The sequence below is a fragment of the Anarrhichthys ocellatus genome, unplaced genomic scaffold (genome assembly GCF_004355925.1).
Source record: "Anarrhichthys ocellatus isolate YVR2014 unplaced genomic scaffold, GSC_Weel_1.0 scaffold83, whole genome shotgun sequence".
In the NCBI taxonomy this organism is placed as follows: Eukaryota; Metazoa; Chordata; class Actinopteri; order Perciformes; family Anarhichadidae; genus Anarrhichthys; species Anarrhichthys ocellatus.
The window spans coordinates 273,169-294,923 of NW_022280113.1; the positions used below are offsets into that span (position 1 = coordinate 273,169).

Consider the following 21,755-nt stretch of genomic DNA (forward strand, 5'->3'; position numbering starts at 1 on the left):
ATGCCCCTTTTGCTGCAGACTTAACTACACTGACCAGCCGTTTTAAGAAACATGTCGCTCTTATGACAAGTGAACTCTTTAGACAGAGGCCTGATGAACGATACCTGATGAGCCTGCTGCTGCTCTGCTGTGTGCCGTTTCCACCACCGCAGGTCGAGGAAGGAAACTGGATCTTCATTTCAGTGTTTAAGGTTGATGAGTACCCGTTTGTTCAGAAACCAAAACAAAAGTTCTCTCTCACATTCTCTGATCCACAGGTGTTTCCAATTCCCCTGATGACCCCTCCCCTTCCAGTCAAGCCAACCAATGAGAGGCATGATTAACCACGAGGAGGGGCCAGGCTATGAGCTCATTGGTGTTAATGGAGAATCAACATGTTGCTCCATAACACCAACGTTCAGTGCTCGTTAATTTAAAATACATCCTCAGATTCAGCACTTACAGATGTAGAAAGAAACCATTAAAAAAATAAGTCTTAAAGAGTCATCATGAAAACAACCTGTTTTGTTTAATTTCATAATTGACACACAAAAATAATCTACAAAAGACCAAATTAAGTAACCAGTTAACCACGAAATGTCATTTCTATCCTCCCCGACCCCCAAAGAAAGCACAATTTATAAGATGTCACCCACTGCTCCAGTCACATGACTTCACAATGACATCCTGAAGGACCACACGTCGACACATGGGTTTACATTTTGGGTGGGAAATGTAAGAACACACACACGCACACACACACACACACACACACACACGCACACGCACGCACACGCACACGCACACACACACGCACACGCACACACACACACACACACACACGCGCAACGCCCCATCTAAAGTGAGCTACAGAACAATCTTTGGCGCCATTCTCGGTGCAGCTGGTCAGTCAGACGCACATGGTGGAGGAACTAGTCGGGCGAGGACAACGAGAGACTCAGGAAGAACAGTTTTGTTGACGGAGGTATTCAGCAGAGGGAAGGTTTCTCTACAGGTGTGTTCAGACAGCCAGCAAAGTCAATGTTCAGTCTCGTGTCAATTTGTTGACGCCAACTCTTTCTGTGGGAGTGTGACTGTATCTGCTTGACCTCTGAACTCACCAGTAACTCCTATTTACGTTTATAAAGTAGTTTCACTAAGCCCCAGGTACAGGTCAGCACAAAGGGGAGGGAAAAAGACCCGTTACTCCGGGTTGGGAGTGTTTACACATCATCCCAAACTGGTTAGCCCCACTGCTAACCCTGTAGCAGATAAACAGGACAGATTAGCTTATTTTGTTGCGTTATGCATTTGTAGCAGTTAATCATCACGTGACTCTAGATATAAACAGTGTAAAGCTCCTTTACAATTAGATGAATCAATTTAGGGTTTTAGTGTTCATATTGGATTTTATTTTGACACAAGCTAATGAGAGTTTGCAGCGAGTTTGTTGACGTTTGTGTTTTGTAATTTATTCACCAAGAGGGAGATATTGTCCATATCAGAAATCCGTTATTCCCACTTGTGGGATTAATAAAGTATCCATCTATCGCTGCTCGTAATGACAGTTTCAACAATAGGACGTGAAAGCTGTACAAGTGCAACTTTTTCCACTGAAGTTGAAACATTTTGCATCTAAATCGCTTCTTTCCGTTGACTTTTATGTGCAAACCGCCTCTAAAATTTGCTTCGCATTCTGTCTTAACACACCCAAGAACAACAGAAGTCTCGAGTGACATCTACAAACATCTACAACTTCAGAGACGCACCGACAGGTTGAGGAGAGGTTGAAAGCCAAGCGACGACTCGCACTTTTGCATTGAGCGTTTTACAGTCCTGCATAGATCTTTTTCATACGTTTTCAATACAAACTAAGGCGTTGTGTTATATTAAGTTGGATCGAGTTAATAAGCAGAGAAAGTAAACAAAAAAATCTTAACTAAAAAAAACAAAAAACCCTAAAACAATTCAAGTAGGCTACAATCTTGACATTTCTCCCCTCTCTCACAGGCGGCTCCTCTCTTCACAAGAGGAGCCCAAAACTTCTTCAATTCAAGTCTTTTTTCCAGAAAAGGTCCAGTGTGATTAAACAGCACCAAAAGCACACCGAGCAAGAGAGGGGCATCAAACTTACACTCGCTCATTGTTGTGAAAAGGGGGTACACATCTTTACCCATCCGTACAGAATAATCTGGAAAGAGATTAACAGTATATTGTGTTTCTTTATGTACATACACGCATTCAAATCAACTTCACCGCTCTCTCTCTCTCTCTCTCTCTCTCTCTCTCTCACACACACCACAACATGTTTTTGTCCCTGTGTAAATTACAAATAATTTATCAATATTAATTTAAGCTACTACTTAACAGTCATTTGTGGGAGCAGAGGTGACCACAATAAAATGTCTACAGACACGACGAGTCCCACATCTGAGACAAAAAGACAAGTAAATAAAAAATCTTTTTTTTTTTCTTTTTGTACTGCAAGAACACGAGTCCTGTTATTCCACATAAGCTTAAATACAACTTATATCACGTAGCACACTACTCTAATTTGTATCACCACCTCGCTCACACTCATTCCACAGTGATCAAGGTCGGTCATATGTAAACATGTTGACAAAAAAAATAAGCTAAAATAAAAGTGTTCTTGTCATTCACTCCGTCTTGTTCTCATACCCGGTTCAGTAGAAAATACAGTTTAATGAATTCATCATCGCCACTTGTAGCGAGGACGAACTGATTCTCCTTTAGGTCCATTTTGGAAAAGAGGCGGTGGAGCCCCGCCCCCTCATACCACGTCACTGTGTCAGTCAATCAAAGTGAAGATTCTTATTGGTGGAGGTGTCCAGGGGGTTGTGATGTCACCCCGCTGGGTGTCGGCCTCCTGCGCTGTTATTGGTCAGTGGGATTTCCTCTTCATGTCTCCAGCCTGGCTTTGGTTCGCATCTGAGTGGAGAGGATGGAAATGTTTAACTATGTCGGTATCTGGATGACAGTAAAGCACGTTCACTGAACCTCCAACTTTACTCTGTGAATAAAGATGTCCTTCATTATGCAACATTCAATCCATCCAGCGTACACCGATGAGTAGGACCCCACATCAGTGACAACTTTTAAAATCACTTCTCAAAACTCATCTCTGAAAAACAAAGCTTTTATATAATGTAGGCACACTTATTTCAACATGTCATCCATTTTATTATTATTGCTTGAATCTTTTATTATTAATATATTTTTTAAGAGCCGGCCCTTTGCTGCATTTGAACCTGCGGTGAGTGTTTGAATGCAGAAGTTATTTGCGTCATTTCAGTCCCGAAAGGTTTAATCCTGGTCGAACTGTGTAAAGCTTTGTTTTGAAAACTGTTGTATAAAGAGAGATTATTAATATTATTATAAACCACATCCAGCTCCTCACATTTGCAGACTAGTTTGAACACCTGACTTTTGCGCGAGGTTTTACTGTAAATTGAAGGTTTATTTACTGTAAAGCTGCATTTCAGTGATTTAAGTTTTTTTAATCTTGGTTATTATCACGACTATACTTTAATCATCATTTGTCATTATTTTGCTACTATTATAACATATACACTGATCATTTACTCGATGAATTGTTTGACCTAGAGGGCACTAAACCCCACAAGACGATTCTTAAACAACATTTAGAAACCAAAGATGAAAATATTCAATTGTTCGAGAGGCCCATTTTAATCTCAGAGGTTAAATTTAACTTAATATTGCAGTTTGAGGTTCATCACAGGGTGAGCTGGTGCAACAGGAGGAGCTGTGCTTTGAGTTTGGGTCTCCAGATGTTCTTTGATCTGAAGCCATGAATAATCCAGCTGAGGGTTTGGTGTAGCTGTTTACAGCTATAGTTACAGTTGAGTTCAGCCGCAGATGAAGCTACCTTTTTTTTTTTAATATTTCATGCAGGTAGTTTCATACTGCTGTACATCACAGAAGAAAAACCTGAATCTTCACCGTGTATTCTGTGATCTACTGAAACAACAATTAATCTGTGAATAACTTCAGAGGCTTTACAACATGTGTCTACAGCGCTAACAAGACGCATGCTAAACACCAAATACTGAATACTGAAGCAAGCAGAAAGTTACAAAGCAAACAACACAGCAGCCGAGCAGAGGACGACAGGTCGATTTGACGCAGACGGATGGACGAGGAGGAGGAGGAATGCAGATTACCTGAGAAAGCAAGCTGCAAGTGAGGAGGTAGGGCAGCCTGCGACCCTGACTGGAGACTCTTATACAGATCTGAGGAGAGATGGAGGGAAGATGAGAGGGGGGGAGATGACGCAAAGGAGGGGGGGGAGGCGTGTTAAATGGGAGTCCAGCAACAAAAGAGGAGAGGATCAAAGTCAGGTGGTGGCGAGGTACAAAAGGTTGAGATGACAGAGACGGACACAAAGGATGTGGAGAACAAAGGAGGGAGACGGTGGTTTATAAAACAAAATGGAGATCGTGGCGAGAGGGTCACAGCGAGAGATGAGGAGCACAGCAGGCACAGTGGAGGTGCTGCTGGTGTACTTCAGTCAGAGCACACATTAACATACACAAGGCTGGAATTTAAATTTAAACACTGTGAATAAGTAAATTGTTCCCATTTCTCAGTTAATTCCATCTAATCTATCCTGCTTTATTTATACACATATATTCTGTCTGTGTCTCTCTCAAATCTGCTTCACAGACAGCAGAACAATTTGAGGAAATTTCTATTTTTCTGACAAATGTTGCAGTTGTGATTTCAATTTCTATTTTAAACTCCAGCCCTGTGATGGTCGTCTTCATATTATCAAAGTAAGTTTGTACAGTCAAACGTATTTCTCTATAAAAAATAATAAAAAGATACTGTGATTAATTGCTTGTTGTTATGCGTTTATTTTTATTAAATAAGCTACAGCTGACTAAATTTGCAGGCTACAGTTGTCTTAAATTAACTATCAGTCCTAGCTGAACAAGTGTACTTTCATCTGTATAAATCCCTGCTGCAAGTAAATTATTCTTACAAAACAGTACAAAATACAGTATAAAAACTACTTTCATTTCCCTAAATATTAGGGGAATAAAAACAACTTGTTACTTTAATTACGTACTTTAAAAGATACTTTATTACTGGTGATATTCTATATTGTGAAAATACCAGACCAACAATGAATTGATCCAACAAGTATTGTTTGTCTGTTATAGCTTAATCCGCTGTGCCATAGAGCTGCAGTGTTGTCCAAAACTATTAAAAGTACATCAATGCGTGATCTGTTCCTTCATTAAGATGGACACAGGCACTGTAGTTTATGTTGAGTTGATCCCACACACACCGTCCTGCTGCTCGAAATACTCGCTTGTCCACCGTGACTGAAAGTAGTACCCAACAAATGTTTACTCCGGTTTGAATAAAGTTAGCTAAAAACTACAGTGCGCAGCTGTTACAGGACATTATGTAAGACATAAAAAAAATAAACTATTCATTACCTGTTTATTAAAGATCTTCACCTTTTCAGAAGAAGTACTGAGAGACCGTCTGATTCACTGATAGTTTTGGTCTTTTTATAGAATTTGTTGACAGGAAAACCTATAGTGTATCACCCACATTATCCTTTAAAAATAATAAAACCGAGAAGTCACTAACTGTGTCTTTTTGAAAGGGCCAAACACAAGGGGTCAGTACGCCTGAATCATTTTGTCTTTGGGTTGAAATCACAAATGTTGTTCCCTTTTTTTTAAACACTAAATCACGTGCTCACAAGTTGGGTGTCCACTCACCCATTAGGTCGCTCTGTGCTAGGGTGTATCCTGAGTTGGAGCTGGGGGCTGAGCCCATGCCAGCGATCCCTGGGGCTCCAGAAGGGTTGAAATTGATCAACGGGGGGAACTGGAAGGGCAGCGAGACCGGCACCAGGCCTCCCAACATCCCAAAGCCCAGGGGCAGACCGGAGGCGCTGCCCAGGAGGGAAGTGCCGGCTGTTGATACCTGCAGAAACGAGAAGCAAACAAAGATTGTTCTTCCATTTATTCAGAAATGTAACTCCAGTGTCCAAATTAGAGTAAAGCTAAATATGAAAGAACCTGTGAGAGGTGTGACGTTGTGGAGGACGTGGCCAAAGTTCCTGAAGCAGCCCAACCGTTTCCTGGCTTTGAGCTTTGGTTCGCCCCACCCACCACCCTCTGCCTCTGCCCGTGATTGGCCGAGACTGAAGGTGCAGAAGACAGGGGAGTTTTGTCTGGGCGACTGCACACGCTTGATATAACTCCCTTGTTGTTGATGGAGTTGTTGTTGATGCTACTGTTGCTCGTCGTGGACTGAGCTTTCTGGCCTCCAGCGAAACTGAAGTTGCCCTGCGTCTGCTTCACCTGCCCGCCGCCCGATACACTGAAGGGGGGGCGAAAAGTTTTGGGCGTTTTGGGGGAGTACTGGTGTTGTTGCTGTTGGCTGGGGATCATTTGATGGGAGAGCGGGTGTGAGGGCGAAGATGCCGGGGAGGGCGACGAGGAGGGAGGTGGGGTGGGGGCAGGAGGCCGAGGGGTGAGCTTGATGATGGGGGAGGAGTTGCTGCTGTGGGAGGACTTGGTGAGGGTGGCCTGCATGGGTGTGATGAAGTTGGCCTGGTGGAGATGATGATGATGATGATGATGTGTGTGGGATTTACCTTGAGAGGAGTGTGAGGTGTGGGAGGTTGGGGACGGCGAGGAGGCCACCGGGGAGGGAGGGCAGAAGGACTGCAGGCCAGGGTGGGTGCTAGAGTTAGAGCGGGACAGTGAGGAGGGGGAGGAAGAAGGCGTGATGATGATGCTGCTGCTGCTCACACTGCCGTTGCTGCTGATGCCGCTGGTTTTGGCACTGCTCTTGGCCAGTACATGAGGGGCTCCCATAGCTACCAGCATCCCTGCCGGGCTAACAAAGCCCTTCTGATGGGGGGGCAGCAGTGGGGAAGCGGTGGGAGGAGGTCGCTGCTTCGGGGGCGATGGGGACGGGTGTGGATGCATCTTGCCACTCACGCTCATCACCAAGCTTGGCCTGTGATTGGATGATGCCATGGTAACTAGTCTCTGAGTCTGGGTTTGGCCCATGGTGCCAGATCCTTTAATCAGGCCGTAAGGACCAACTGCAGTCCTGGAGGCCAGCGACAGGCCTGCTGCCTGCACACGAGCCAAGGAGGAAACAGCGGGAGACGTGGAAGAGGAGGTAGAAGAGGAGGTTAGTAGCGTTGTTGTTGTTGTTGGCAAGTTCCCAGCAGACGCCAGCGGGGCGGCCTCCACCTTAGAGAAGGAATGCTGCTGCGTTGTGGATGAAATGGAGGCAGAGAGCTGAGAGGCTGAGGGGTAATGAGGGGTGACGGGGGGAGGAGAGGTGGTGGGCATTTGCAGGGGTGGGGGCGACAAGGGACTGTCTGAGAAACCCAGGCCCTTAGATGCATTGCTGAGGAGGGCCAGTGCGTGGGAGATGGAGTCCAGAGAGGGAGCGCTCAGATCCTCATCCAGTGAGTCTGACAGACAGATGGGCTCGGGGGGCGAGGAAGAGAAGGGGGGCTGGCGGGTGGAGTTCAGAGTGGATACGGAGGTGGGCAGAGACGGGATGGAGGTCATCATGAGTGGTGGTTTGTGGATCCAGAGACCCTCCTAAAGACCAGAAGACATGTGATCAGTGTCAGTACCTCAGAGGCAGAAAGAGCCAGGCCTTTATTTCTTTTGTCATTTCCCTGTTTTCCAGTTAATGGAAACTCAAAACACATTATAAAAGAGTCAAAATGGCGACATCGGAGCAGAGCAGCAAATAAATCAACAGGACCGTAGTGCTTTAATGTGCAAAAGCTTCAGGAAGTGTTGAGTTCTGTTGACGGTATCTTAACATTGGAGCATCAGGAGAATAGAAAAGAAGAAACTACTTAGAGCTATGAAACATTATTTCCATTAAACAAGTGAAAGTTGCAGAGTGGTGAGTAGAACAGGAATCTGTGCTGTGGAAATGCGCGTATTACTAAATTTAGCATGCGAGCCGTTTTGTATTTTTGAGCTGGCCTTTATTTGTTAATGTTGGCTAAGCCCCCGGCTATTGTTTGAAACTAGCTTTTACACAATAGTTAGAGAATAAAAAAAAAAACATAAAACGAAACGAATACTGAAGAGCGATTCTGTATTCAGAACTGAGCCAACATGATACGAGCAGCCAAGACACATTATGAGGCACCAGGTACAGTATCATGTTGCTGCTTCATGATTAAATGTTGTTTGGAAAATTCAGATTAAATTATCATTGTGGGTTTAAAAAAAAAATAAACTGTACGGGAAAAATAATTTTTTTTTAGATATTATACAGTAAATGATCTGAGCCGTCACTCACCTTGGCTTTGGCCTTGGGCCCAGGCACCATTCTCCTCTTGACTCTGAATAACAAAATGCAGACAAATATTTACACTTTTCTATTTACAATTTGCATACAAGCCCAGTCTGTAAGAAAACCCTGTTAGACTGAAGTAGTAGTGTTCTTGAGATAAATATGTAAGTAAATACTTACAGGTTTCCAGTGAGGTGACTGTGAACAGCAAGACTCTCCTTGAGCAGAATCCTAAACAGAGAAAACACAGTGAGGACGAGAGAGGTTGGATCAATGCCAGGCTAGTTTTCTCAAGTAAATCTATACGAACAAAATAGTTACTAGAGTTAAAAGAACATCACTGTCAGGGATGTAGAGGAAAAGATGTTTCAATTACAACCAATGTGTCAAGTAGGGAAAAACATGGGACACCTGTGCTTCGTCTGTGTACGAGCAACACAAACGTCTGCAGTGATAGTACTGTAGCTGAGCCACACAAAAAATATGGTATGGAAATTTAAGTTGGAAGTGTTTTAAATATTGTTAAAGTAATATTTGTTTAACAATTATGTTCAAGCAAATATGGCTTTGACACTGTGACTTGGCTTACATGTTAATAGAAATAGCTTAAAGGTTGGCAAAATGCTAATATTTCTGCATGGCTAATGTGTGCAACATGTTTTAAACAACAGTATTACTCATTCAGTTCTGGTTTGCATGGCTGCATGTACTGAACTATGATCACTGTACTGTCGCATCAATGTTTTGCCAGATTTGTCTCATGTATGCTGGTTTTGTTGCTGTTGTTTTGGTGTCTTAATGCCGTGTGCCTGTATCTCTCACACCGTCACTTCATTGGTTTTAGAATACCTTACAGTTGAAGGTTAGCAAGCTGGCTAACATTGGCACATTGACAGAAATGTTGATTAATGAGCGTCGTCGTTACAAATAATGAAATGAACACAGTCCGGCAAAAAAAGAAAATTAGCTGCTATTTACAACAAACTGTAGTCTGGTGAATGTATGCACATTTCCCATCGAAACAAACTTCTCTGAAAAGAAAAACGTAACATAACTAAATTCTAGTTTTACAGTCAACTCCCCTGTTCTCTACCGGGAGAATTTTCAGTAATTGCCTTATCGCCATGAAGGAATTTGTTCACCAGCTGTTATGTATAATGGCTATTTGAGCACAACACACACACACACACACACACACACACACACACACACACACACACACAGACACACAGACACACAGACACACACACACACACACACACACAGACACACACACACAGACACAGACCTGGCCTGCATCCAGCCCTTGGGCCATAGTGGTTTGACCTCATTCTCTAAGAAGGCCTTGAGGTAGTCCTCCACAGACAGAGAGCACTGGTTCTCCATCTCGTAGCAGCTCAGCTTCACTCGCACCAAGCTGCACAGCAGGTTCCTGCACAAACACAAATGTTCAATTCAAAAGGAAATCCTTCACTATTAAAATCTAAATTAGGCTGCAGGTGTTTAGCACATAATGACAAAGGAGGCCGTTATTCTTCAGGGAGTCAGAGGTAATCAAAAAACCATTTCTGAAAATGCCGAGGTTGTTACGAAAATGAATGATGATTGAAACGCTGCTGAGCAGAGAGTCAGTCTCAAGGGTTCTGTAATTACATCAGGACAGTCGTACTCAGGGTTTCCACATTCATGCAGGAATAAAATGCAGAGCTTTCCTAAGAAACTTTAAAGGGGAACTTCGTACACATCAAAGTCAGTTTGCACGTCTTGGGAGAATTCTTCTGCACATGTGAAAAAGGTGATGTCACTGCAGCGTCAAAATAACACGACATCTCTGCTTCTGTTGCATCGATTTGGATATTATTTCTTGTTTGGTTTTGGAATAATCTCAACTCCGGTGCCGTTTTTTCCCCCTCATTCATTTTCAAAACCCAAATGCCTTATTTTTCTCTATCCCAGCCAAATTGAACAATCTTTAAAACCTGTGTCAGATCTGTTGAGTAGATTAGACACAGACAAGGGAGAACAACAGTAAAGATGAAGACAAGGGACAGAGCAGCGAGGACACAAACCTGTAGCATAACAGAGCACACCATCCAGCCAGCTATTCCAGCAGGACAGTCCCGGATCATTACCTGAGCTTGTCATCCCAGGCAAACTTCTTCCGTGGGCCCATCACCCTTTTCCCAGGCTTTTCCTCATCTTCCTCCTCTGAGCCATTCTTATCGCCCTCTTCTGACTGCAGCCTGCAGGAAACACACACACAGTCAGTAACATGTAAACGTACAAGCATACATTCACAAACAGTTTGAATAAACTTTATTGTATAATGATTTCTACATTCGCATAGGTTTATGGTAAGATTTGCTTACTTTGCAACCTTGGCCATGCAGTCCATGTTATATCTGGCTATTTGCTCTGGCATCACACTACACACCGCCAGCTTCAGCTTCAACAGCGGCGTCCGCAGACGATCATCCTGAGAGAGAGAGAGAGAGAGAGAAGGGGTGGTTGTATTAAAGACAGCGGGAGGACAAGAAAGAAAGAAAGGTGGGGAAACCCAAAAACGTTGGAGGGAGAAAATTGAAGTCAGAGTGAGGAGAATGGGATAAGATGGGAGCAGGGCAACAGTGGGAGTTAAGAAAAAGACAGAAAGGTAAAAGGAGAAGAAGAAAGGAAGAAAGAAAAAGAGGAAGAAGGGGCATCAACAGAAAGAGTCAAAGAGGGAGTAAGTCAATGTATTTAGACAACACTGCTACTTTAATGGTCCATGACAAAAGACATTTAAAAGTCAGTTTTCAGTGGCAGTCATCATTGCACTCGTCAGCCTACACTGAGATCCCTGCACGTTAACAACTGAAGCAGAGAAGATGTCGGAGGATTAAAAGCTACATGAAAAGGCACAAATAATGTGGAGAAACTGGAGGGTCCGTTTTAAACAACAGGAGCTCCAACGAAGCAGCTAAAATGCACAGAAATATCGCTGAAACTCAGAAAACAGATGCTTTGTAGGAAACACTCAGAATATTTAGTTTGTTTGTTGTGAAAACTCCCCAAATAATTGTGTGGTCAAAGACAAGCATGTGTGTGTGTGCCACAAGGGAGCATAATACATCACTGGTATGAAGCACTACAAATAAAAACAAAGTAGCAGTTAGAGGAGTAGAACAACTACCAACAGAACTTCAAATTTCAAAGATTGTGAGAGACACTTCGTTGCTTCTGAATATGGATTATATTAATACTTAAACTTTCAAAAATGATAGCAGCGCACATTTATGTGTTCAACAGAGTTCAGCCATGTATCATTTACAAGATTATAGTCTGAACGTTTAACAGGGCGACTCTGCTTTGTTATTGGTAGAAGTTGCTGCAAACATTTTTAATGTTGTGGAGCACTAAAGTTGAAGTAGTGTCCAGCATTTTTTTTGTAACTTTCTGAAAACGACAACAATCCAACTGCACACCCACTTCACGCAGCGATTGGCCAGGTGTGTAAATATGTGAAAGTATGCAAGATCTTAACTTCTCTCTCATCCTCAACAGTTGGTCAATTTTCATGTGTACAACGTTATGAACGCCTTGAAGAAGGGGCCGCATGCGTCCATGATCCCCTTTTAAACAGTCATCACGTATCTCATGACAGCAGCTTTTGCCTTCAGCTGTGGTCGGTCAACATTTAACACTAACTTCTTCTTCTTTGAAGCATCCAAAATTCTGAAGTTCGGTTATTGCTGGGATTGCAGGGACCGTTGGTCTACTGCCTTGTGTGGAAACCAGGTAAACAACAAAGAATGAAGACGATCTCTCCTGAAATGCTGCAATAATCGGGTTTGTGGGCGTTCTGTGAACGTGAGGAAAACAATATTTTCCCAATGGCTGGCTACTCCATATCCTTGTGGGAGGCCCCAATTACTGTACACAGCCTACTTACAGTCCTAAAGAACACTCATATTAAAACTAGTCATTGGTGACCAACCAACATCTCTTACTGTCCCACCATTCACAGCAGTCTAGAACCGGCACCGGCTTCCTCCAGAGCTGAGCCTCACTTACCTGGATGTTGAGACTGAGCTTCTTCAGGCGTTTGAGGAGGGCTTCTTTATTGCACGGCACAAATGCCTCCATGTGCGAGTAGATGCCCAAGCGCACATCAGGAGGCTGCTCCTGGACCTGTAACTCGATGCTGAGGAGGAAAAAGAGGAGGGAGAAAAAGCCACAACTGTGAGGTCATAAAAATCAAGGAAATGGATGGAGGTGATGGTGGAGGTTGAAAAGGGAAAAAAAAAAAAGAAAAAAAAAAAAACATGATGGGATACAGAGTGACAGAATAAAAGAAAGATGGGAGATTGAAGATTGGGGAAGAATAAAGCGTAGTTGTGCAGAATGAGAAGAGGGTGAACATCAAGTTGAAAAAACAAGAGAGCTGAATGGAAATGAGAAGCATGTCATTAACACAGACAATGAGAGACGGAGAGAAAACAAAACACTTAGAGACAGCAGGAGAGGTGGTGAGGGAAATCTGCAGAAAATGAGAGAGAAACACTGAAGAGGAGGACGGGTGTGCTGGGATTGGGCCGACGGTGATTTAAAAGCTGTCCTACTCACTCCAGGAGAATGTTATTCATGTCCAAGGTGAAAAATTTCTTCCTGCCCTCTTGATCAAACTGCCGCGAGGCCTGTGGGAGAAAAAGTGGAGTCAGCATTTCCACTGTTCCATACAGTACAGATACATATACATGCGTCTGTGATGCTGTGCCTTCCGGGGACTTTGTACTGACAGAAACACCCAATAGGTTTGGCTTGTTGGGCTCTTCACTTTGACTGGTGTGAAAGCTGCCAAACAAACTCAAACGATCAAATCACTAGGCGGCAATTCTAGCATGAGTTAAAAAGGACTACTGTTAAATCCACCTGTTGATCGCAGGAACCGTCAAGGACCTCCTGGTCTGTGTCGGCGATTTAACAACGCCATGTAGTGAGCAGAGTGGCAACACCATCAGCAAGTGAGTGCCCAAACTCTCCCTGATCGATCAATCACAAAGTGTGAACTAATGACAACAGCATGTGTTGTGCTTTAGTCCTGCTCCACAGCAACCTCCTCTGACAGTCGGGTACAACCTCTTTTCCGTGAATTTCTACCTTGAAAGTCAGTTGCAGTCTCGACAAACAATGCTCATAATCAGCTATTTCGTTGCAAACTTGTGTGACCCCCCCCAGCTAAGAACAATGAAGAAAAATGCACAAAAAGTACTGCATGATCTGCTGCCTGTTTCACCCACACACAGAGCCGATAATATAGCACAGCAGTCACCAAAACTGTCCCGTTGCTCTGAATAACTTACAGCTCTTGGTTTGTTTGTAAAAAGTCAATCTGAATGCAAAACAGACAAGAATTTAAAGGCCACAATGAACAGTTGTTTGCTGGGTTTGGACCAAATGAGTCACTCAAGTGACTCTTACTTTGATGAATTAAAAGAAATGCTGCTTGCTAAGTTTGAATCTCCCAAGCCTTCCCCATATCTCTGTTATCTTTGGAAGCAACCAAAAAAAAAAAAAAATCAATGGCTTTATTTATTTCTCGGCCTCCCTCCTCCTCACTCTTCTCTTCTTTACCTCTTTATAGTTCACTTGAATCATCCTTTTCACCTGCCTTGCTCTGCCCGTCTTTGCATTTGTTTTCAACATCTAGAAAAACAATTCTCAGCTACAAATGGACTCTGTGGCTGCAAGGTATAAAAGCAACAAGAAAATAAGAACTTTTTTCAGAGGCAGTGATGCTAACCCTGCTGTTTCAGTACAACAAAAAAACCTTTAGGGTTCAGCTTGGAGCCGTGTTTCTCCAAGGCTTTAGAAGAGCCTATTCTCGTTGGACTAAACAATAAACTTGTTGTGCCACTTCCTGAGCTTATGGGCATTTGCGTTTCAGCCGCCCACAGACGGGCTACAGTTGACTCACCGCCCGCAGGTCCTCGATGCGTTTAATAAGCGGAGCAGGCAGTCCATCAGGCAGCAGAGGCGGAGAAAACAGTCCGCTGGAAGACCCCAGGCCTCGCCCTTGGCCACTTCCTCCTGCTGCTGCTGCTGCTGCTCCTTTAGAGCCCGGAACACCGACTCCCAGAATGCCATTCTCCCTGGCCGCCACCATGGCGTGCTGCTGGTCAGTGTCCAACACACTGAAGTCGAGGTCGCCTAGGAGATCCTGCAGCTCCTTCTCATTGGCCGAGCCTAGCAGTGACATCACAGCGGGGTCTGAGGTGAGGTCAGCCAGTGACAAGTCGCTGCCGGCTGTGGTGGCCTGCGGATGGGTGGAGTTAGAGGCCAACAGGTGGTTCGTTGAGTTGGTGGACTGTAGCTTGTTAGCCACAACTCCTGCCAAACCGGGCTGAGCCACGCTCGTGTTTCTTTTCCTCATCTCCTCCTTCTCCCGGGTGAAGCGGCGGAGCATGGCTGCCAGGTACAGCGAGTCCTTCATCAGCTTCTTCCTCTTCTTCTTCTCTGGCCGGTGGAGGGTTAGGGCTGTCACTCTGTTGGAGGAAAGCATTGCAGTGCCTTGTTAGCAAAATGCTTAATACCTGTTTTACATGAATGGCGATACAGGTCCTCAAACTGCATCTGGATTTTGTTTCACGTTGACACCGAGTACGCTTTCATGCAAATGCGTATCCAGGTTTTGATTGTATTCAGGATATGACGTTTGACCAAACACTTGATTCAGCCTGCCCGTTTACATAATTCAATCAGTATTCCGTTTACTGATAATCTGTGTGCAGTTGTGTATTGATTCGTCAACATCTCAGTCACTATGTTCTGTACCAACAGAGAATGATAAAAAAATGTGTGTTTACATGCCACAGTGTCCCAGTTCCTGGAGTACTGAGGGATACTCCAAAAATGTATCATAATATATTTAAATATGGGAAGAGGAACTGAGTGTTCTGCGGGCTAACCTGCAGGCTGCTATGAGAGATCTAACACACGCCCACACACACACACATATGTAACATCATCTGTTTCATAATGCCACAATAGAAATAGCTGCTACTATTTTTGGAGGTTACTGTCAGCGTGGTGGCATGTTGCAGTATTTGGCCTATCTGAGCGTGGATCATGGAGTGTTTTCTGGCTCGTCACCGCAACTAAGAGCAAGTCACAGTCAGCATCGCTGCCTCATGATAGATGTATGAGAGGATCCGCACAAAAGCACAGGAGCATAATGTCACACCGGGAGGTGGATTATTAGCGCAGTAAAGAGTGGACAAATGCATCATCCCATATTCACAGTGGCCCACAAATCTACGGGTGTCCAAATGTCATCTTCTCAAGCACAGGAGAGGAACATTTCTATTTAAATAACAGCGTCTATGTGACATTTACTTTTAAAATAGCTTGGCTTAATGGTTATAACTCATTCGATTAGGTGGTAGCTTTTCCTAAAAGGGTTATAAGGAAAGTGACGAGACACAATGCAGCTTGCTCACCTTCTCATGAGCCATTTTAATAAACATAGACCTAAAAATCCCTTCCATGAATAAGTCAAATTCATCAACTGACACAAGACGACCACAAGTGTGAAGACAGACGGTAATATTGCATCGTCATGATTCTCACCCTTGTTTAGGTACTCTGTTCTTCTTCGGGTTCTGCTCTTCCAGATTATTCACTTCCTTCTTTTTCCTCTTCTTAATCACCTGCTCCTCGTTGTCATTCGGCTTCTGAAACGAAAGCACACACACTCCTTAACGCAAAGAAGCAGAAGACAACAGTGCACAGTGGAAATTAATTAATTCTGTCTGAGGAACGCACGCTGTGCTCTCTGTGTGTGTGTAGGTGTGTGTGAGAGAGTGAAAGAGTGAGCGTGCACCAGTATGTCCTTCAGAGATTTTCCTTGACGTGGTGACGGATAACATCTATAACACGTTTCACTAAACCCACTGAAAACCAATCTCCTTTTGGGAGGACACTGACGTGCCCGTTCAGATCCTGCCGTGTCATATGGTTCAATAACAACGGGAAGTAAGTTTTTGCAATATTGTTCATCAAAATGAATAGATGCCACACACCTCTTCTCTAGGAAACCCTGATTTATTTACTCCGGAATAAAGCATGCTTTGGTATTAAAGCTCAGACTTCTTAAAGCCAAATAAAACCATGTAATTGATAACTTCTAAAATGCATTACAATTTCCAAGATCGCCATTTGTCCTCAGGGTCCAACGTGTTGTTTTGCCTCACTGAACTTTTGTTTTGTTTTTGGGAGGTAGTGCATTAAAAACAAACCCTAAAGTCTACAGCGCAGCTAGCAGCTCTGTGAGGCTGTACTTAGGCACGGCAATGTTCTGAACTAAATGCTAATGCTAGCATGCTACCATGCTCACAATGACAATGCTGGTGTCAAAGGAATACTTCCCCCATAAAATGATCACGTCTACATCAATTACTCATCCCATGTCACCTTCTTACAGAAAACGTTGAACCATCTCGATGAATTGAAGTCGCGTTTGACAACAGCAAAACTATGTCAAAACATCTGCTCACAAACTGTCACACATGCAGAATAATCCAAGTCTCACTTACCCATTCGTAGGCTCACTACTTCCCACACAAATCTTAACTACTTAAAACAATTCTACATTAACTGTCTCACACCGGAGTGTATTAAATAGGAAGCTTTTAGCCAAGCTGCATGTTTGGGAAGTACTTAGCCTGAGACTTGAATTACATGCCCGAGTTGTGTGAGAGTTTGTAAACAGATGTTATGATGTAGTGTTGTTAAAAGCAGCCCCCATTTACTTTATTTCATCAAGACTTTTCTACGTTTTTTTGATTCTTCATTCATTTTGGATTCATGCGAGAAAAACTTTTTCGTCAAGAATTCAAGGAGACACTGGGCGAGTAATTGATATGCGTATAATATTGCTAGTTTACATCAAGGACCATAATGGAAATGAGTTTTGGACTTTGTGTCCTCCTCCTCATCTTATGTGTAATTTTATACTCGCTCTCATATAACTCTTTCTCACAAAGTCAAATAAATTAAATCCAACAAACATTTTCCCGGCCTGAAAGTGATTTTGAAAACCCTCGAATAACAGATTCCTTATGTTCCGTCCTGAACGTGTTAAAGTAGTCTCACCTGGTCCTCCTCTGGCTCCGAGTCGGATGCCGCTCTGAACTGCAGCGTGCCGGTGTTGATGTAAAATCCCCCCAGCTTTGTGGTCAAAGAGGCAGGAACCAGCTCATCATACTGAGAAAAATAACAATAGAAGACAGTTTGTAGTAAAACATCGCAGTAAATCCTCTTACACAACAAAAGCGGATCCTGTGATAATGTTTCTTCATCATTTAAAAAAAATAAGCCGGTGCTCCAGGCCACAGATGAAACACTTTTCCATCACTGAGCATATCAAAACAAAAAGGAAAAGAAAAAAAGGGTCAAACAGGCACTGCAGAAGAGACGGCTATCAAAAACAAATAGCATATAATAGCAGATATTCCATAAAAAGAGCATGATTATAGCTATTACATTCAGAGTGATATCCTCTGAATACGGAGCAACAATCACCGTCAAAGAAAACCAATGACGTATCCCTGTGTGGACACGAGCAGCACATACGTATTTATGAGTCACGAGGATGATTTTAGACCACAGGCTCAGGTTGGTTGTAAGAAGGGACAAGGGTCTATGTTTAGAAGAGCCACTGAAACATCATGCCAGGAAATAAATATTTAACAGCCGAGGAACAATGTCTACCTCAACACAACAAGAAACGAGATCAGCAGTTCGGGAATGTGACGAGGACGGCGAATTAATCAGCAGATAATACGGGAGAAAAGAGAACACTGTGCAACGTTATTATTAAGACTGAAGGGAGATATCTGACTAATTAAAAGTGACATCCTCAAAAGACACTAAACCATAGGTGAATAATCACCTCATTATCAATAAAGTGAGGGGCACTCACAGCTTCGGTGTTGTCGATAAAGGGGTCTGTGTCGTCGTAGCCAAAGCCTATATCAATCAAATCTTGCATTCTGTCCTTCTTCTTCTTCTTCTCCTCTGTGTTACCCTGAAATTTAAAAATATTATATAATATTAAGTTTGGATTTTGATTCCCATGAAAAATTCCCTCACATTTATTGTAATCTAAATCTTAAAATAGCCCCTTTTCAGAGTGAGGATTTACAAAACGTCCTTGCTTTGTGTTTTTCTGGGTATTTGGTCCTCAGACACGTTGGAGAACTAAAGCCTGACTGATGAATCCATCATGCCCATATAGGCTTCTGATAGATACGTGCTTATTAGCCGAAAAGAAATGCCAAACATACGTTTGAGCTCTTCCATAAATGTTTTATTTTAAATTTCATAGTATGTCCACCACAGAGCACTGACTAGTTTAATTTTTCAACTGTAAAATGTTCCAATAATTATGTATCTGGGTACGAATTCTTTAAAAACAAACACAAAACAGGGATTTCTATCAAAAAATGTTTATGGTTGCCATTAATATAGAAAAAAAATAATAATAGTATCAGACATTGCATTGTTATTGGATATTTAAATTCTCAGATATCAATATTTGCTGAGATTTTGCTATATAAATGAAATTTACTTGACTATAACAAGTAACTAAATCTAGAAACAAACAGTAATTTAAACCTATATTGCAGCCAATACTATCTTATTGTATATCGTGGTATTGATGATTGTGTGGGTCCATGAGTAACAAGAAGTCGCAGTACAGAAATACCAAAGACATATATACGAGGTCATTCAGAAACAGTGTGGCCATCACATGGATTGTCCCCCAGAGAGAACTGGCAAGTTGATTATTCAACTGTAAGATGTCCAGCTCATATCTGTGTACGTTTTGTGTTCATCAACAGATAACACGATTATCAGAACTCTCAAATATTAATATTGGAATCTGCCTCAAAAATCCCAACATCAGTCAGGGTATAATTCTAACGTGATCAAATTCGAAACACCTCAGAATAGAAATAGAATATAATATAATAACTCACATATTTATTGTCAAACTTTTTTGCCAGGGCCTCGACCTGGAGCCGCTCTCTCTCGTCGTTGTTGAAGAGGTCGTTGGGATTGTGAGCTGAAGTCAGACTTGGAGGATTATTCTTTACCTGGAACAAAAATGATTTACATTAAATATTATGAACAGGAATAATTACATATCAGAGCTATGGTTCAAGTGCCTCTCACAGTAAGTACTCAACTATAACTAAACCTCAAGGAAAAGAAAAGTCAAATTGGCAAAACTATTAGCATCAAACTTAAAATAAATAAGGAAAAAACACAATATGCCAAACAAGGTGCTTTAATTATACTGTGGTTTTGCCACTCATGTAAAGCATAATATGATAAACTGGATTATCATTGTCAAAATGAGGCGAGCTTCTCTCTGATCTCTCAGCTCTGACATTTGCCTTGCTCCCATGCTACATCCTGGTACTTCCATCAGCAATGCTCTATCATCTATCTATCACCCGCAGCCAGAGGGCCAAGCTGCATGTGGCACTTCCAAGTGCTGTAATGGCTGTGTGTATGGGGCTGTTGCTGGGCAAGTCTGAGTGAACAGGACACAGGTAGCAGCACGAGATGAGCACCATCTATCTCTACATGTTGAAACGAGAGGAGGTCCCCCGACAAGAAGCTAGAATCTGACAAGAGCGTAGCAGAAGTTGGATAGCACACAGAGTGGACCGGCTGGCTGCGTGGTCAAAAAGACTGCTGCCGTCTTTTGTGTTGAGTCGTACTAATGGTCAGTTTCAACCACGCCAGTCCACGGAAGGACACGGTGCACTTCCCCCTCTCACTTAGCAATGACAAGTCTACACAAACACTTGCCAAAGCAAATAGAATGAACTCCAGCTGCTGTGTCAGCCGGCCTGGTGGTGTTAGTCAAACTGGGAGACCTTACCTGGAGGTTTTGGATGAGTTCACCGTAATTAAACTCGGCGGAGGAGCGGTCGTCGGGCTCCGGTAGGGTCAGGTTGAGCCGCACCGTCGCCCTCTTCTCGGCTCCAGCCTTCTCCCTGTCGCCGTCGCTGGCAGCACCCCCTGCCCCGGTCGCTGCCTCGACCTCCCCGGCTCCACCGAAGTTGAAGTCGGCCTCATCCTCCAGCCGGCGTTTCCTAGACTCCGCGGCGGCTCCCGCTGCGAAGGCCGAGAGGGTGACAAATTGCACTTTTCTCGGTTCGGCCATTTGGATGAGCTGCCTGCCTGAACCTCGCTCCGGACAGACAGCGGCAGCGAGGAGAAGAGCTACTTCGCGAAACTACTCCAAATTGGGGGATTGAAGAAGGTTTCGCGAAGCTCCGACGGCTGCTCAGTGCCTACACGGGTGTGTGGGCCTCCTCCGCACCATACGAAATGAACTCCAGGGGTTGAGACGGTCGGGGAAAAGTTGTTTCTACGGCAGCTACTTGCATCCTCAATTTGCTATGGGGACAAGACATTCACAGGAGCCATCTTGGGTTTTGGGAGTAAATAAAATATCAGAAGAGAGAGGTCGCTGCGCCTGCGCGTACGCACAGAACGGAAGCATCGCGTCACGTCCAATCACCGCGTGCCCCGATCCTAAGCCCGCCTCTGTCACAACTGGCGATAATAACAACACTGTTAGTACTATTATGACCTTTATAAAGTGTCTGGGAGAAGGACAGGCTGTGGGAAATACACACCACATGCTGCGTGTATTCAAATATCGATTAACTGATCTCAATTTAACAATCGACGGCTTTCAGTGGAAGCTTTTCTTTCTGTCTATTCAGGGAAATGCTGAATTGTGCATTTCTCTACAATGGCACCAGCACACACTCAAACATCAAATCCTGAACGGAAGAAAGCAAGCCAGGTGGTTGGCTGTCTCAGTTAACCCGCACAACACAGCTGATTTAAGAGGAGGCACTACTCACCACCTGTTGATATTCAGTAAGGGACCTGCCCTTTTTATTACAATAAACTGTGAAACCATTGAAATCTGACATTGATGCTTGTATTTTATGTACGTCTTTGGTAGAAACCACGTCTGGATTAACCTGTTAGAAAGCCTCAGTGCCAGATTTAGTTTTGGGCCCCTATTAACCCCCCACATACCGCCCCCTGTGCAATTTAGCCAGTCCTGTTGAATTGCAAAATTTGCAATTGAAAGATCACTTCACAGATTGTATGCATGATGATCAGTTTAATCATGAGGAATACAGCTCCCCTTAGTGTGAAACAATTTGCGTCCACACTAGTGTTATAATGTGTGTGTATGTATATATATATATATATATATATATATACATACCACTTGTCAAGATGCATTTACAAATTAAACCACCTTAATGTGAACAAAATGTCTTCTGTGGCTCTGGAGGAAAATAACCCTGATGGTGTCATTAGGCTCGGGTTGGCCTTCAGAACTATTT

General features: G+C 43.3%; 1 protein-coding gene across 3 annotated transcripts; it reads right to left on the reverse strand.

Annotated features, from left to right (window-relative positions):
- Positions 1–489: 489 nt before the first annotated feature.
- LOC116398370 (ubinuclein-2-like) lies at positions 490–21,336 on the reverse strand. 3 transcript variants are annotated; one of them, XM_031874604.1, is made up of 17 exons: positions 20,261–21,336; positions 19,347–19,463; positions 18,287–18,391; positions 17,458–17,568; positions 15,934–16,037; positions 14,282–14,849; positions 12,931–13,001; positions 12,379–12,508; positions 10,695–10,801; positions 10,458–10,568; positions 9,614–9,757; positions 8,506–8,556; positions 8,332–8,374; positions 6,060–7,610; positions 5,757–5,964; positions 4,182–4,250; positions 490–2,928 (listed from the first exon to the last, which is right to left on the reverse strand). In XM_031874604.1, the coding sequence occupies exons 1-17, from the start codon at positions 20,543–20,545 to the stop codon at positions 2,882–2,884; spliced, it is 3,822 nt and encodes a 1,273-aa protein (XP_031730464.1). In that variant the 5' UTR covers positions 20,546–21,336; the 3' UTR covers positions 490–2,881. The 3 variants fall into 3 exon arrangements, with proteins under 3 accessions (XP_031730464.1, XP_031730467.1, XP_031730465.1); XM_031874607.1 differs by lacking the exon at positions 18,287–18,391; XM_031874605.1 differs by lacking the exon at positions 4,182–4,250.
- Positions 21,337–21,755: the final 419 nt, after the last annotated feature.